This window comes from Sturnira hondurensis, unplaced genomic scaffold, assembly GCF_014824575.4.
Source record: "Sturnira hondurensis isolate 20B ecotype Veracruz unplaced genomic scaffold, ASM1482457v3 Scaffold0017436, whole genome shotgun sequence".
Classification (NCBI taxonomy): domain Eukaryota; kingdom Metazoa; phylum Chordata; class Mammalia; order Chiroptera; family Phyllostomidae; genus Sturnira; species Sturnira hondurensis.
The window spans coordinates 18,768,684-18,786,853 of record NW_028090067.1 but is presented as its reverse complement, the minus strand read 5'-3'; the positions used below and the strand labels follow the sequence as shown (position 1 = coordinate 18,786,853).

The 18,170-nt window shown below is 37.7% G+C and overlaps 2 protein-coding genes across 3 annotated transcripts in view; both read left to right on the top strand.

The window, feature by feature from the left end:
• The window catches only part of ST13 (ST13 Hsp70 interacting protein), a 33,063-nt gene extending 19,783 nt beyond the window's left edge, over positions 1–13,280 (top strand). For both annotated transcript variants that reach the window (XM_037068474.1, XM_037068473.1), the window contains exons 7-12: positions 67–177; positions 3,935–4,037; positions 5,241–5,357; positions 7,537–7,585; positions 9,933–10,045; positions 11,207–13,280. In XM_037068474.1, coding sequence (XP_036924369.1) covers positions 67–177; positions 3,935–4,037; positions 5,241–5,357; positions 7,537–7,585; positions 9,933–10,045; positions 11,207–11,335 — 622 coding nt within the window. In that variant the 3' untranslated portion in view covers positions 11,336–13,280. The remainder of the gene's footprint in view (positions 1–66; positions 178–3,934; positions 4,038–5,240; positions 5,358–7,536; positions 7,586–9,932; positions 10,046–11,206) is intronic.
• A 4,303-nt stretch (positions 13,281–17,583) lies between these two features.
• SLC25A17 (solute carrier family 25 member 17) overlaps positions 17,584–18,170 on the top strand; it is a 44,781-nt gene continuing 44,194 nt past the window's right edge. Inside the window, exon 1 of the mRNA XM_037067912.1 lies at positions 17,584–17,758. Coding sequence (XP_036923807.1) covers positions 17,705–17,758 — 54 coding nt within the window. The 5' untranslated portion in view covers positions 17,584–17,704. The remainder of the gene's footprint in view (positions 17,759–18,170) is intronic.

The window sequence follows — 18,170 nt, the reverse complement described above, 5'->3', positions numbered from 1 at the left end:
CTTCTGTAGCAGTCCCAAAGATATTGTTTGAAATGAATACTTTTTAATATCACACTTATTTTTCAGTGTCTTCATCAAATTACAGAAGCCAAATGCTGCCATCCGAGATTGTGATAGAGCTATTGAAATAAACCCTGATTCAGCTCAGCCTTATAAATGGCGAGGGAAAGCACACAGGTAAATAATGGAGTTTATTTTCAGAACTCTTTATTTAAATCTGATATTTTTAAAAGATTTTATTTATTTTAGAGAGACAGGGAAGGGAGGGAAACAGAGAGGAAGTGAAACATCAATGTATGGTTGCTTCTGGCACACCCCATACTGGGAATATGGCCTGCAACCCATGCATGTGCCCTGACTGGGAATCAAACTGGCAGTGCTTTGGTTCGCAAGCCCGTGTTCACCCCACTGAGCTATACCAGTCAGGGCTAAATCTGATATTTTAATATGCTTTCTAAAATAACCCAAAATTGCCTAAGGATTTAATTTTAAAGCAATAATTATGAGGGGCACCCCAAAAAGCTGGAATTATCTTCTGGACGGTGGGCACCTTGTGGTACAGGCTTCCCCTGTTTGGTGAGTGTTCTAGGAACTCATCTGTATCAGTGTAGCAGCTGGCATTGTTGTGAGAGGCTGCATTCGGCTTCAGTGAATTGTTTTGGAAGACTTTTTCACTGTGTTTGTCCATTTCATAATGGGTGCTTTACGAATGCACCTACCCACGCCTTGCTGAATGTTCAGCAGTTTCTGACCAAAAACAGCATAATCCCCCGTGACCCACCCTCCCCGTTCGCCTGATCTGGCCCTGAGTGACCTCCTTTTTCCCCCCTGTATATAAAAAGTTCTCAAAGGGAAACGTTTGGCCATTGTGGAAGAGATAAAACAAAAAAATGGCTAAAGCACTGAAAGGCCTCAAAATTGACAAGTTGAAAACTGTTTTGAGCAGTGGGGAAGAAGTCTCGGTAGGTGTTTTACATCAAATGGAGAGAACTTTGCAGGTGACTGAAGTTTAAACATGTAATAAATACACAATTTTTTAATAAATAAATTCTGTTTTGGGGGGAGGTCCCCCCACATATATGTATCCAATATGAAAAATTGAGAAAATAATCATAAGGAACAAATAAAATAAAAATTCTTCATGTCTTTTGTTCAGAGAAAATCACTGTTAACAGTTTTTGACCATATAGAGCCAAATTTAAGGTAAGGATTTTTCTCCAAATTATCGCCAAGAAAAGAGAGTGTCGTTTGTCAACCAAACTCAAAACGGTGGAGATTTTTTTCTAGAACTGAATAACAAAGATTTATTCAAGGGTTTTGGGGGGTTTGCAAACCAGAAGCACAACTAAGCAATACCTAAAGCTGAAGTTCTTAACAGTAAAAAGTATATTCTTAATCAGTTCTGCATTCATAGCCCCCGGATTGGCCCAAAATGGTAATCATCAGATGTCCTATTGTCTATACAATGAAACATTTTCTTCTTGGGGTCATTTGAAGGTTTGATGTATGCCCAGGGGCTGATGTACAGTGCATTGGTATACATGCAGGTATTGACAAGAGACTGGAAAGTTCAAAAGTTTTAAGTTCCTGGAGTTAAGAATAATCATCTCCTTATGCCTCGGCCTACTTAAGAAGCTTGACCACAGTGACTATTTCTTTTTTTTTTAATTTAATTTTAAAAAATTTAATTTCTATTTTTATTTATTTATTTATTTTTTGCATTATATTTTTCACTTTTTTTATTTTTTAATTTATTTATTTATCTTTAGAAGGGAAGGGAAGGAGAGAAGGAGAGAAATATCAATGTATGGTTGCTTTTGGTGCATCCCCTGCTGGGAACTGGCCCCTGCTGGGAACTGGCCTGCAACCCAGGCATGTGCCCTGACTGGGAATCGAACCGCAATCTTCTGGTTCTCAGGCCTGTGCTCAATCCACTGAGCTACACCAGCCAGGGCTTCTATTTATTTTTAGAAAGGGGAAAGGAGGGAGAAAGAGGGAGAGAAATATCAATGAGTGGTTGCCTTTCACATGACCCTCACTAGGGACCTGGCCCACAACCCAGGCATGTTCCCTGATTGGGAATTGAACTGGTGACCCTGTGGTTTGCAGGCCAGCACTCAGTCCAATGAGCTACAGCAGCCAGGGCCACAGTGACTGTTTCTTCACTGTTTTTCTCACCTTTTATTATTCTTAAAATTTTCAGACTTCTCTTTGCAGCTTATCATTAACAACCAATAAATTATAGAAGGCATTTGCTAGTCTTCAACTACCTCAGTCCATGCTAAGTCACCTGAAGAATCAGAAAAGGGGGCAACTAAAAAGTGAATTTAACCCAGATTAGTAATCATTCCTGGAAGCAAAACAATGTTATACAAATAGGTATTCTGTGGGTTGGGGATGAAATGTTTGATGATACTGACGTCTTATGTGGAAGGAATGAAAAAGTGCTGTACTTCAAGTGTGGGTGCAGATGAAGATGGATATGCTGGGACAGCTGCAGTGAGGTGACTGAAAAAGCAGCTTTAGTTATTATTAAGACATATCAGAGATACGGGTAAAAGATCAGAGTACAGTTTATTAATGTCCTGTCAGTACAGGAAAGCTCACGCATTGCCATTGATCCTCTTGAGACCCCAGTAGTATTTGAGCATTTCCTTGCCTTCTGATAGAACACAAAATGTGAGCTCACCTTATACTTTGCTTGTCCCAGATTTGGAATAAGTCATTCCTCAAAAAAAACTAGTTTATTTTAGTGGGGATTATATTTATAGTAACAAGTTTGGCGTCTAAATGTGCTCATTGCTTCTGGGATAGCCTTACTTCTGTCATTTTAATGGAGAGAGTCAGAAACTTCCTCCTCAATACATTTACCTACTTGTGTTATCCTACCTTATACATCAAATTGTTTTGAAATCATACCTTGGAGATCTCTGAGTAAGGTTTGAGGTTTTTTTCTTGCAGTTCTTACCTATATCTCACTGAAAGATATGCTGTGGGATATAGTCTCCCACTGTGGTTTAGTTGTGAGTGGGATTGGCCTCTTCTCTGTTTTCAGTTGGGTTTAGGGTTTGCTCTATTTCCATCCTTTCTAATTCAATTTTCCTCTTTATGTATGTAAAGCATTTTCATGTTTTTTAGAGTTAAAACTGAGTTGAGTTCACAGGTATAACCAGAGAAGTCTGATTTCCATTGCTATCCTCCTACTTGATTCTTAGCTATGCCTACCAACCTTAGTTTCTGATTTATCTTTTCTTTCCTTTTTCAATAAAAAGTGTGCACATGTATTGTTTTCTGTCTTACACAGAAGGTAGGTAGCATGTTAAACATATATCATGTTTTTGATTAACTGAAAGTTGTGGCTCTACATAATTTCTCAAAGTTTTATATTCTGAATTAAGAAAACAGTGTTTTTGACTTTGTAAGCATTTTTAGTAGAAAGAGCGTGTTTAAGGTTAATCATAAAGGAAATTTAAACTCTTTCAAATTTTTGTAAGGTGAAACATAGTTATTGGTTCACAAGCCCTGACTGGTGTAGCTCAGTGGATTGAGCACTGGCCTGTGAACCAAAAGGTTTCTGATTCGATTCCCAGTTATGGCATATGCCTGGGTTGTGGGCTAGGTCCCTAGTTGTGGGTGCAAGAGGCAACCAGTGTTTCTCTCATACATTAATGTTTCTTTCCTTCTCTTTCTCCTTCCATTCCCCTTTTTCTAAAAGTAAATAAAAATCCCTAAAAAAACAAAATAGGTGGATTTTATGGTATGTGAAATGTATTTCAAAAAGCTGTTTTTTAAAGAATGGTTCATGAAAATTTATAGTTCAGTATTTAACTTGAACTTCTTTAACAATCCTTTTTTGTGATAAGGAAGAAAGACATCATGATACATAAGTGAATATGGACAAAAAATTTCTAAAGTGAGTTTAAATCTGTTTCAGACTTCTGGGCCATTGGGAAGAAGCAGCCCATGATCTTGCCCTTGCATGTAAATTGGATTATGATGAAGATGCTAGTGCATTGCTGAAAGAAGTTCAACCAAGGGTATGTTAAAGTAGAGAAAGGGAAAGTCATTACTGTAATACTTCATGGATTTAGTACTTACCTGCACAACAGATGCCAAGAAACAAACATTTGCAAGTTACTTGTAATCACTGAAGTTTGTGCTCAGCTCAGGAAATACCATTAGGTTTTCATGCTTTCATTTTTTATGCTGTGTTATAGTGAGCTCTATTAACTTTATTCGCAACCCTAAAATAGAATTATAACCAAAAAGAAATGAATTGCGGGCAAATGGAAAATTTGTAAAATGTGCACCAAGATTGAGTTTAGTCTGTCCTTACTTAGAGGTATATATAGCCACGGGACCTATCATGAGGACCCTGTGGTAGTTAACAAGTTTCAGCCTTTCAGAAATGATGGTAATAAATCCAAAAGCTAGCGTACTCTGTTTTAAGATATTTCTGTCTAAAATTTTTGGTTAATGTTAATATATTTACATGGTGAATCCTTCAGCTTTGTGGGAAGTTATACTACCAAGAATTTATTTATAAAGCTATTAAGGCAATGCAAATTTAATTTAATTTAAATTGGCTATTACTAGTAGAGACTGTTTTATTTCTTTTTCCTTCTCATAACAGGGCTAACTCAGTAAGGTTATTTATTGTGGGAGATATTCTAGAAAATAACCTTCTTAAAAATCATGAATAAGCTAATGTAAAGGCTGAATATGAATCATATTTACTTCATTCTCTAAGTAAATAATAGATTCCACATATTTGTCATGCGTGATGTACTAGTGCCTGGCACATATGTCTTCTCTCTTAATCTTTATAGCGTTTCTGTAGACTCACATGGTTTTCCTCCTATACCCTCATTTTGCGGATGAGGAAAGTAAGTATGGTTAGACTGGCAAATAACTGGCACATGTGTTTCCAGATTACGCCCTTTTATGGCAGGTATCAGACAAGAATAGTGCAATTTGAGACTTAATTCTCTTCCTTGCCTCAGTTAATTGTTTGAAATTTATAACATTTCTGACTTCAGATTCTAGCCTCCTTCTTCTCTTTCCCAGTGGACTTGTTAAAACTTGAGTAATGTCAGGTCTTTTTCTGATAAATCTGTCATTATTCAGAACTATGTTTTGAACACCTCTCCACACAAAAAGGTAATTCCTTAACAGAACTGTAGATGGGTGTTGGCTTTATTCAGTTTCTAGAATGTGTTTTCTATGGCTCTTTCTTTTAGGCCCAGAAAATTGCAGAACATCGGAGAAAGTATGAGCGGAAACGTGAAGAACGAGAGATCAAAGAAAGAATGGAAAGGGTTAAGAAGGCTCGGGAAGAACACGAGAGAGCCCAGAGGGTAAAGTTTCTATAGCTAAGCCATTAAAGGGAAAAATACAGTAGGTTAGAGCTTTTAGGATATTACTCTAGTTCCAGGTTCTTACTTAATGCTGTCTCCAGTTTTGTAGAATGGTTCTAAGTAATAGCTTTGCTGGATAGGGTAATCTTGGTTGTAGTTCCTTGCTTTTCATCACTTCATATAGTTCTTGCCAGTCCCTTCTTGTTTCTTTTGAGAAATGAGCTGATAGTCTTTTATCGGAACTCCTTTGTAGGTAACTCTGCCTTTCTCTTGCTGCCTTTAAGATCCTCTCTTTGTCTTTAACTTTTGGCATTTTAATTATGATATGTCTTGGTGTGGACCTCTTTGGATCCAACTTGTTTGGGACTCTGTGCTTCCATATCTGTTTCCTTTGCCAAATTCGGGAAGTTTTCTTTCATTATTTCTTTCAAATAAGTTTTTGATTTCTTGCATTTCCTCTTCTCCTTCTGGCAACAGTATGATTTGGATGTGGCCTTTGTGTAGATGTCCCAGAATCTTAAACTCTTCTCATTTTTAAAAAATTCTTTTGTTCTGATTGAATGTTTATTTCTTATGTTCCAGATCATTGATTTGAACCCTGGCCTCCTTCCCTTTGCTGTTGGTTTCCTGTGGTTTTTCATTTTTCTTCTTTTTAATTATTTTTTTTAGGTTTTATTTATTTGTTTTTAGAGAGAGGGAAGGGGAGGGAGAACGAGAGGTAGAGAAACATCACTGTGTGGTTGCCTCTCATGCACGCCTTACTTAGGGCCTGGCTGGCAACCCAGGAATGTGCCCTATCTGGGAATCGAACTGGTAACCCTTTGGTTCGCCGGCCTGTGCTCAATCCACTGAGCCATAGCAACCAGGGCAGCAGTGTTCCTTCTAATGGTTGTGCAGTGAGGCAAGGCATGTCTACCTACTCTTCCATTTTGACTGGAAACTTATTCTTTTTTTTTTTTTTCAGATTTTATTTATTTATCTTTAGAGGGGAAGGGAAGGAGAGAGGGAGAGAAATATCAATGTATGGTTGCCTCTCGTGTCTCCCCTGCTGGGAACAGGCCTGCAACCCAGGCATGTGCCCTGACTGGGAATGGAACTGCGATCTTTTGGTTTGCAGGCCTGCGCTCAATCCACTGAGCTACACCAGCCAGGGCTGGAAACTTAATCTTTAAATTCTTAACTGAGTTTAAATTTCACCAGTTTATAATCTTGTTTTATCCTAAAGTTGGATTTTTCCCTGTCAAGTAATAAAAACTTGGCAATAATTGTTTTCTTAGAGATGCTTGCTCTGATGTGTTAAATTTTGTGATTCCATCATTCCAGTAGTTTAGTCATAGTTATTTAAAATTCCTTTCTATTTAGTTACAAAGTAATACTGTATAAAATTTAGGAAAAAAATAATCCATAATTTATATACAATATTGTTGCTATTCTTAAGGTTTCTCCTCGTTTTTTCTGTATTAGCCTCTTGCAGTGATGCTGTTAGTTTCATCTACTTATTTTTAACATTGAACAAAAGCACGTGAAGCTGTATTACAATTATATAACATTACATTCTAATTTTTTGTCATTTCGTATTTTTAAGTATCATGTTTGATTTGGGGGATTATGGTGTATAATCTTCAAAAGCAATTTTTACCTTTATAGATCTCCTTAATGACTTTATAATTTATGTATGTTTGCTTTCAGTTTGTGTTTAAGAAAATAGCCCAAACCAGTAAATCTCTAGTTGTATTTGTTGTTGAGTTACCTAGGGAGAGTATGGAAAACATGAACCTGGGAGACAAAAGTCATGGTAGTTTTAGTAATCTAACCATATGCTTTTATTTTGGAATTTAAAACAGTAAGTAAGAATTTAGGTTTTGTGAGCATGGACAGACATATCAGTATTGTTTTCCAGGGTTCTCCCTCCCTGCCAAGTGGAAGTGAAAAACTACTTGGGGCCATTATTGGAAGTAATGCTCATTGAGAATGTAATTGGACGTTTGAAGGGGGGGGTTGAGATAGGGTGTATCTTTTAGTCCATTATTTCCATTTGAAATTTGTTATTCTTGTAAGTCCTATATAACTATCTTATTTTAGAATATTTTTCGTGATTTTTGCATGGTTGGGTAGAGGTGGATAACAGGACTCTTTTCCTACCTGTTATATAATTTGTTTCTTCTTTTTCCTATTAAAGGAAGAAGAAGCCAGACGACAATCAGGAGCTCAGTATGGCTCTTTTCCAGGTACTTTTAAAGAAAAAGTGAATCGATTAGTATTGTAAATAAATGGAGAATATTCTGATTTGGGTGTTCTGGTATGTCCATTATATTTAATACCATTAGTCCCTAGGACACTGAAGAATCTTTAGAATGTTAGTTTCTAGAAAGTTTCACTCTAATAAAAATTTTATGTTAGTAGAATTGGAGTATACTGTTTTCCCCTCACTTTGAGCAGTGTTTTTAAAAATAACTGACATTTATTGGGGTCTAAGCATTGTACCTTTATTTTAAAAGAGTATAACAATTGATTATGATGGATTCCAAGTATTTCTAAATAGCTATAGTGGAATTTTGTCCATTGCTATTCATGAGATAGTAGGTAAAAGCACTGTATGTAGTTAATTAAGCACAAAAAATGTTTTAAGTCCAGTGTAAAAATAATACACACTTTTCTCTTGTAAATTGTTAAGTGATCAGAAATTATTAGGCAAAACCTTGCATGATACCATAGTCCTATATAATACAGGTAGAAGAGCAGTTTAAAAGGCACTCAAAATGAATGAATACTTTCTGTATAAGGCCATATGAAATTTATATAAAAAACAAGCAGAGATTTTTTAAGTTCGTAATTCTAATGGGGAGTCAGCTGTTTAATAGTAACCAGCTCTCCCTCAAGATGTGTTTACAGGAGCAGCTACACACTACTTACACTTTTATGCCACTGGCTGAGAAAGGTAGCCAATATTCTGAAAGATCATGTGCCAAGCAACTAAAAAAAAGCACATATTGGAGGTGACTTGCAGTTTGAAGAAAAGGCAAGGAAATTTTAGCTCAAAGCTTACTTATTTAAAATAGAATTTTATGTCAGGTACCTTTGTTTTAGAAAATAACCACTAATGTAGACTAGTTCTTGAGATAATTTTTTGTTAGGTAGTTGTTATTACCTAGGTTTTACAAGCAGACTGGTTAACTATTCCTGTGTACGGCCAGTAATTTTTTTATAGGTAGAAACTAATTTCTCAGTATGATCAGCAAGATAAGCGTAGTTCATTAGACCCCTTAGATCTCTTTATCTGTGATTGTTATTTACGGGTATTTTTAAATTATTGTGACAGGTGCTAATGACCTTGTAATCCACGTTTTTGCTTTTTGATGGCTTTATTACAGTCACCCTTGATGTATAGAATACATTAATGTTACTTATATTTCCCTTGAGAATGCCCCTGTATTGGTGTAATGGTTGTTTTTGGGATACTTCCAGTACATGTGAAGTTAATTTTTTTAAAAAAGAGTAGAAAATAGTTTGGTCATATAATCTAAAAACATTCTGGGAGAATTAAATCCTTTTTGCTGGATCATTGTTCTAGCAAAGAAGAAACACCAGGAGTGCTTGTTAAAAATGCAGATTTTCAGTTTTACTGAAATAACAAATTTCAGTAAAGAAATTTGGATTCTGTCTGATGTGGAGATAAAAGTCCATAGCTTTTTATAACAAGCATTCAGTGTACTCCTTGAAGGCATAACTGCTCGAGAAGAATATAGGTTTTTGTTTTTTGTTTGAAAGAACAGCTAAACTCTTACGAGTTTAAATTGAAACAAAAAATACTAAAGAAATTTTGTAATTCCAAGGAATTTAGCTTTCTTTTTATTTTAAAGTAAGATTAGTTTTTAAAAAAATTTTATTGCTAGGGAAATAAATGAATCTGGAGGTAGCAAAGTCTGATTTACAGCCTTATTTTTAAGGTGTAATTTGAAAGTTAAAAATTGTACCTTGTTACATTCAGTTAGAATGTTCTGACCCCTTTGTGTTGAGTAGCATCCTTTTTCTTTATGCTTGTCTTTGTTTTTTAAGCAGTAGTGTCAACATAAGAAACATCCAGTCCTATAGAGAATTTTTTTAGTTTATTTGAGCCAAAACTAATGACAGTTGCTGGGAAGCAAGATCTCAAATACTCCAGATAATGACAGTTTTGCAGTTTCTTTTATTCATTTTAAATTCGGGAGAGAACATAATATTACATGAAGTTGGGAGAAAGCAAGGTGGGGATTGGATTACAGAGTTATGTGCTTGCTTGAGGGTGATCACTACTTATTTCAAAGGTGTGTTAGATTGGCAAAAACAATGGACAGGACTGGCTTAAAACAAAGATAAACCTTTTACTAAAGAAGTTACATACTTTATATGCCTCAGGCCTAACTACCCATTATGATCTGCCCTGTTAGGAATTTAGGATTGGATCACCTGTGAAGTGATTTTTGTAAAACCCCGTTTTTGTTCACAGCAGAAAATAGTGTAATATTAGATGAATTGAGAATTTGGTTGGTGTCTGTACAGTTTTGTTTTGTTTTTTTCCCCATGTATTTTTTGTAGGTGGCTTTCCTGGGGGAATGCCTGGTAATTTTCCTGGAGGAATGCCTGGAATGGCAGGAATGCCTGGGCTCAATGAAATTCTCAGTGATCCAGAGGTTCTTGCAGCCATGCAGGTAAGACAGAAAAACATTGTGGGACTTTGTATCACTAAGGCATTTCTTTCATAATCCTATGTGGAGACAAAGGTTTCTCTGTTAGCCAAATTTTATTGATCTGAATTACCAGATAACTGACTGTGCACTTTTGACATTCATTTTCTTTCAGAATGGGTAGCTTAAGGTTTGGGGGGTTTTTTGTTTGTTTTTTTTGTTTGTTTGTTTTCGTTTTTTAATCCTCACCTGAGGACACACTTACTGATTTTAGAGAGGTGAGAGAAAGGGAAAGAAACATCTTTGTAAGAGAGAAACATCCATAGGCTGCTTCCCATAAGCACCTCGAATGCACCTACAGAAATCGTATAGGTGACCTTCCGGTTTACAGGACAAAGCTCCAATCAACTGGGCCACACTGACCAGGAGAGTAGCTTAAGTTTCTAAAAATTGGTTTATAAGCCCTGACTGGTGTAGCTCAGTGGATTGAGCACAGGCTGCCAACCAAAGGGTCGTGGGTTGGATTCCCAGTCAGGGCTCATGCCTGGGTTGCAGGCCAGATCCCCAGTGGGAGGCCACAGGGAGTCAACCACACATTAATATTTCTCTCCCTCTCTTCCCGTCTCTCTCAAAATGAATGAATAAAATATTTTTAAAAAATAAAAATTGGTTTATAGGAAATTCTTTGTAATGGATGGTAATTATATCCTGTTGTGTTTTTCTTTTTTTTAGATTTTATTTATTTTCAGAGAGAGTGGAAGGAAGGGAGAAAGACTAGCAGAGAAATATCGACATGTGAGAGAAACCTGAGTTCCTTGCCTGCAACCCAGGCATGTGCCCCAGCTGGGAATTGAACCAGCAACCTTTGGTTTGCAGGCCAGCGCTTAATCCACTGAGCCACACCAGCTGGGGCACCAGTTGTGTTTTTCTTTGAGTTTTTCTTTTTTTCAAAATTATGTATGTTTTTTTCATTAGGTAAAGTGATATAATCGAGTTTGACTTTGGAGTGCACATTAATAATATTTATACTTCAGGGGCTTGTCCAAACCCCAAATAACTTGTCCCTGACAAAATTAATAGGATTTAAGATAACAAACTTGTTATGTTAACTTGTTATCAAACTTGTTTCCCCATAGAATTTTTAAATACTTAAAAAACAACAAAAACCCATACCTTTCTTTGCAGGATCCAGAAGTTATGGTGGCTTTCCAGGATGTGGCTCAGAACCCGGCAAATATGTCAAAATATCAGAGCAACCCAAAGGTTATGAATCTAATCAGTAAATTGTCAGCCAAATTTGGAGGTCAAGCGTAATACCCTTCTGACGGATAAAGCCATTGCTGAAGGAAAAGGAACTTGGATCACTCAATGGATGTCGCAATAATACAAACCAGTGTACCTCTGACCTTCTTGTGAAGAAAGCTGGGGTGCGTTGAAGAGAATCCCTACCCCTCTGCCCCACATGCAGCTGTGACATGTGACCGTGGTTTGCCATTATGGTATTCTTTCAGATAATGTTTTCCTACTAGGAATTACAAAGTTTAAACACTTTTAAATCTTAAAAATATTTAAAAACAAATTAAAAGAGTGTGTTAAACCCTACACTTTCCTTTACTAATCATTTTGGTGTTTTCCTTTGAATTAATTGGGCAAAAGATACTTCAGTATGGAAGATTTATTGCCCAGTTTGAGTGAAATAAAGATTTATTAGTGGGAGGTAAATGTAACATTTAAATAGGTAGTTTGAGCTGAATATTATAGTTACTGAGGCATTTTGATTTCTCTTTTTAAATGCTTTATTTTTTAAAAAATGATTTATTTCAGTAAAACTACTGGGACCACCAGTATTGCAGTAGGGCCTGGGTAGGGACTGGAAGTTCCTGGTAGGGCAGCAGCAGTCTTGCTACATTTTACATCACACGTGCCCTGCCCGTGTGCAGATGCATTGAAATCTTACACTGTGGTGAAGGGATGATTTTTACAATGCTGCAGTGGAGTTGTATTACTTAGCTCTGTTCTTGTCTGATACATAAAATAATAAATGTTTCATATTATTTCCACAAAGGGGAAATAAGGAAATACTTTTCTTTTTATACTTCTATGTTTAAAATTACTTTTTCTGGTCAGAAAATACTCAACTCTTTGTCAGCTTTCTACTTGTTTTTATGTTTTCTGCCCTTACTCTTTGGCCTGAAGATAGTCCTCTTTCACTGGCATCACCACTGCTATCATTCACAGTATAATTGTGCAAGCGTATTTAATGCTGGGTTTAATTTAATATATAATGCATATAATGACTTTGTAGGGTAATACTCATAATAGCTGTAGTTTTCTACTTGGCTAAGAGATTTCATATTTAAATATTAGATTTCTACTTCCAGGGAAATTTTACCATATCAAAAGATGTTGAAAGGAGTAATTTCCTTTGATGTTTAGTTGTCTATTTAGGAAATACAAAGAGAGTTTGTATTTGGAGAGAGTACGAGGTTTGAGTTAATTGAGATACATAGAGGGGAACCTAAGTTTTTGATGGAACATGAGTTATAAAATTGATGAGATCTATGGTGGTTCTTCACTGTAGTGGTGTTGGTATTGTGAAAGACTCATTGTTCTTTTCAGCTCTTAAATACTGCAACCATATTTCTACCCCTGCTTCCTTCTCCTGCATAAAGGAAATGACACATTTTCTGTTGTATATTAAATTCCTCTGTTTTATAAGACTAAGTCCTGGCACTGTACCAGGAATTTTGAGATTTCTACCTGAAAGCAGTTTAAGGGGTGAGGCCCTCTGTACTTGCTTATTTGAAGAATCAGTACTAGGAGCAGTGAAGTAAATTTTATGGAATACATTTTTGAAATGGCACATCTCTGAAGTCGTAAGTTGATATTCACATTCTGACCCTTTGCTGTACACAAGCAGACAGAAATGCATCTGTTATATAAGTGAGAAAACTGTATGCTAATTGAGCATGATTTTTAAACCTTTAAAAATACTCAGCATATAACTTAGCGTTTGAGCTTGCCAGTGTTCTTTTGTTAATGTGTGTTCTTTACCATAATTTCTAATGTACACTGCGAGTAACTCAAGACCTGTTACTTTTGAATTCCTTGTTTGATTTGATTTACTTAACTATACATTACCTAAGTACATTTTAACATTGCAAATACTACCATTGCAAATACTACCATAAATGAGTAAAAGTAAAATTGGTCTTCTGAAAATGTGTTCTGTGCTTTTAGACTTTTAAGTTCCACAAATGAAAAAATGCTTTCATTTTCATAGAAAGTATCATTTATAAACAAAATGGTTTTTTTTTGTGCTAATGATGCTATAAGATGGAAAAGTGAAGGGGTTTTTTCCTGCTTAAAAATATATAGTTACTGGATATTTCTAGCTACATTAAAAATAAACTGTGGTTTTAAACTGGGTATTGACTCCCCACCCCTCTTATTTTGCCCAGCACATGTTCTGGTTCTTTTGTCTCTAGCACTAATCTTAAGTGATTGGGCATAGTAGACTTTAGATTAATTATAAAGTGCTGTTAACAATGACCCCCCACAATATACGTTAGCCTAAGTCAGCGATTTTCAACCTTATTCACCTCATGGCACACATAAACTAATTACTAAAATTCTACAGCACAGCAAAAAGTACATTTTTGCTGATCTGACACCAAAAAATAGTTACAACTTTTATTGATTTACAAAAAATAATAGTAATTACTGACCCTTTTTGCACCAAACTGACTTTTTAAAAAATCAGGTGCCTAAACTTGTATATAAGGATTTCTGGTACCAAGAATTAGCCAATCAGATGCAACCATATGTGATGTGGCCAGTAAGATGCAACTCTATTATATGACCTATATATTTATGGTTCAAGGCAGGGCATTCATACTGGACAGCTGTTGTGTTGACTGTTGTCATTTTTTTTATTTGACAACCTAGCGGAAAAGAGTTCAGTGCCCCTGAATAAATAGTTAGGAATTGCATGTTTTAAAATTGCAGCTGTAACATGTGACCGTGGTTTGCCATTATGGTATTCACAATGGCAAAGAGTTTGTATTTGGAGAGAGTACGAGGTTTGAGTTAATTGAGATACATAGAGGGGAACCTAAGTTTTTGATGGAGCATGAGTTATAAAATTGATGAGATCTATGGTGGTTCTTCATTGTAGTGGTGTTGGTATTGTGAAAGACTCATTGTTCTTTTCAGCTCTTAAATACTGCAACCAAACATTTTAAATGTTTTAAAAATTCTTGTGGCACATGGGTTGAAAATTGCTGGCCTAAGTTAAGTAAAACAGTTACATACATTTTTTCAGGTAGCAGTCCAGAGGTAGCGCAGTTGCACTATACTGTGGTAGGTTCCACCTCTGGGTCCAAGGTGCATGCTCTGGTGCGTATCTTTTGTCCTGAGGAAATAGGAGAGGGCTCTAGGGGAGCAGATGCTGTAATACTGAGGCTAATACATGGAGTCAGTGATTTATTTATTTATTTATTTATTAATTATTTTTATTTGTTCACTTATTTTTAAGATTTTATTTATCTTTAGAAGGGAAGGAGAGGAGAGAAATATCATTGTATGGTTGCCTCTTGTGCGTCCTCTGCTGGGAACTGGCCTGCAACGCAGTCATGTGCCCTGACTGGGAATTGAACCGAGATCCTTTGGTTGGCATTAGCGTTTTATTCTCATCCTGTTGGCCAGCTTCTTCTTGGTCTTGAGACCATATTATAATAGTCCATGGTGGTGTGTGAACATGCCCAACAAAACAATTATATTACCACAGAAAAAAATGGAGAGAAGATTTGGTGTAACATCTAGCAGTCTGCCACACTGGGAAACACTGACCTAATGGGCTATAGGGAGAAACAACTACAGAGATTTGATCATAGCTGGAATTAATGCACCCAAGCAGGCACACATATCAAGTAAAAGTAGTTTTTGTGCCAAACACTTTGTAATCAGTTTCAAGTATTGACTCAATTTCTGATGACCAGAAGGTAAGTATTTTATTTTACACAGAAGAAGAAACCTGAAACACTGAATGCCCAGGATAACACCCCTGATTTTTTGTGGAGCTGACATTTTCACCAAGCTTATGGTTTCAAAGTCTTAAATTCTATGCTCTGCTGCCCCTCTCTGTTTGAGGTTCCTTCTTGCAGCCCTGTTCATTACTTTGAGAAATTCAAAACTAAAGTGTATGCTTGCAAAGGAATATCAAATCATGGGGTGTGCTGATGTGCACATCCAATAGGTGCTTTCCTTTTAGGGATATAACAGTTGAAGTACTTCATCCACTTGCGGCAGACCCAATAACAGAGACAAAATCAGTTTTAAAAAATTACGGTGCAGTAATTTTTTAAAGTTTGATCTGTATCAACATGAACCAGTGTGTAGTGTATTTAATATGAGTTTAGGGAAGAAAATTTCCTAAATAGGCAACAAGTACAGTTAACAGTAGCTGTAAAACTTTAAAAAGGATAAATTTAAACTGAGTATGGCATATCGAGTTGGCAAAGTTTTAACTATCTTGGCAGTTAAGTTGAGACCTTTTGTCTAGTGCTGATGCTTCCATGTAAATTCATAATTTTCTATGATGTCTAACAATAAAAAATACATGGATACCAAGTATTAGGCAGAGCCAGAGTAGCAAGGAGGTCAGTAATACAATTGGTGTTCTTGAAATCTAGGTACCTGGTGTATTGTCTAGGGTGTCCTCAAAGTTCACTCTTCCAGGTCACTAAGATATTTTAGGTTGCAGTATGGAGATCTTAATGTGATTAAAGTATTGCACAAAGTTTCATTTAGTATGTGGTGCCTACATAATTGCTACATTTTCCATTGTGTACTCTTAGGATTTTATAGTGCTTTCAGTAGGAGATAATTCCATCTATATCAAATTATTTTTTGATAGCTGGGCCTGGTATCTGCTAGTTTCATGCCCTGCAAATGGGAATTTGGGAAAACCATTCAGTTATCATCATAAAGGGAAAGTGTTCAAAAAGTGTTTATAAATGGGTATCTCTGTATTGTATACAGGGTGGGGTAAAAATAGATTTACATTTGTGAATATATGAAACCATGTATTTTTCATTGTATTATTTTCCATAGGAACGACTGTGTAGACTACTTTTGCCCCACCCTGTGTTCTTGATGAGAGCTCCCAGTTTGTTTAGGAATCAGTGAGAACTTGACTTCTGCTCAACTTTCTCAATGGACCAGCTTGTTTCTGTTTCAGTGCCGGAATTCTGTCTTCATTGGCCGTTTGGATCTGTGCCTTGATGTCATGACCCAAGGGAGTGCTGGGATTATTCTTGGAAGCCTCTCTTCCAATAGGGTGTCTATCAGTAACAACCATACATGTAGACACCACTAAATCCAACTACATGTTTTCCCAATTAATTTTTCACTTAGCTTGTGGTCACTATCACTGTAGTACCACCCTAAATGAAGGGGAGCATAAGTGGAAAGAGATCTTAACTAATGGCAAAATATTTTCTGGAAATTTTGTGAAAACATGACCAGGTAAATTAAGACCTTCTCCTGAGGAGCAGATGTGATGTGGGGCATACAGTACTGACTGTGGCATTATAGTAAGCATTCCGTTATCAGTGATGGCATTACAAAACTGACTGTAATTGGGACTCGTGACATTCGTACCCCGGTAAAGAAATGGGAGTCCTGAAACACTGTGTCTCACCATATAACAGTATTAGAAATCCTTTCTCCAGTTCCTCAGAAATGGTTGGTTCTTCACTTTGTAATGTGAGCGGGGAAATGTTAAGTATTCTGTAAAGTGCAGCTACAAAAGTGCAGCTTTTGTAATCCTCACAGCAAATCAAGTTGTTTAGCACTGTATTAACAGTCATTTCACAAAGTAGGAAACCAAGAGGGTAAAGAATGTTCCCACCTGTATCTGATTATTTTGACTTCTTGAAGCCTGAGTTATCTTCCCACACCTCAGGGTTTTTCAGAGGGGAGAACCCTGACCAACCGACATTTTATGTCCTCTTGGCCAAAATGTCACTTTAAAAATAACTCAGATCCCTGGTCCTACAGCTCAGTTTGTTAGAGCATCGCCTGACATGCCACCACCTTTGCAGGTGCCATCCTTGGTCAGGGCACATACAAGAATTAAGCAATGAATGCATAAATAAGTGGGACGACAAAATGTTTATCTGAAATTAATTTTCAGAAAAGTTCTAGTGAGAGAAAATACCAGCCAAGTCTCAGAAGAACAGGAAGATGAGTCCCCCACTTTGACAGACATCACCTTGTATTATGGAGGGAGGTGGAGAAAAAGGAGGCCATCTAGGCTTTTTGAAGTGCCTACTGTTCTGTACGTGTGAAGCACGACTGGCCGACTGGCCAGTTTGGGGAACCCAGGAGGCTGCCCCACGTGGTGGAGCCAGCCCCGTGCGGCACCGCCCCGTGGCCCCGTGCAGGCCGCGGGAGCCAATCAGAGTCAGGGGGTGTTTCCGGGCTCGCCTTTTTGCCTTCCCGCCAGGGCGGCCTCGCAGGGATACTGGGCGCCCTACGACCCGGAAGTGGTTCTGGAGGAGGAGGCGGCCCTGAGAGGGGAGGACCTGTGACGCTTCGCCTGGGATTCTGGCTCTCTCACAAACCTGGCCGCGGCTCCTGCGGGGAAAAGTGTAGCTGATTCTGGGAAGAACCGCAGCAATGGCTTCCGTGCTGTCCTACGAAAGCTTGGTCCACGCCATTGCCGGGGCTGCGGTGAGGCTGGGTCTTCACACCCGGACCGCTGTGCGGTGTGGGGTTTCTCAGGGGTCACTTTTCGGGATACGTCTAGGCAGGGGATGGGGGTGAGAGGGAGATCGTGAAGGTTGGGGTATAGGGTGCCCTGTCGTTACCGTGGGGCGGAAAGGAAGAGGGCTTAGAAGTTGCTGGAAAAATTCGGAGTGAGGGCCAACACTCATTCTCCGCTCCTGGCCACCGCTCCGGACTCCTAGACCGTCTGGGACAGTGGCGGTGTACACCCGCAGGGAGGCGGGCAGGAGATAATTTGCGGGGGGGGGGGGCTTCTCAAAGTTAAAGGTCACTCTTCGTCTTACCCCATGCCCGCCACACACGCAAACTTGGTCTTGCCTGGGCCGGAGGAAAAGCTAGGTGTCCGATGCTTCTCTGC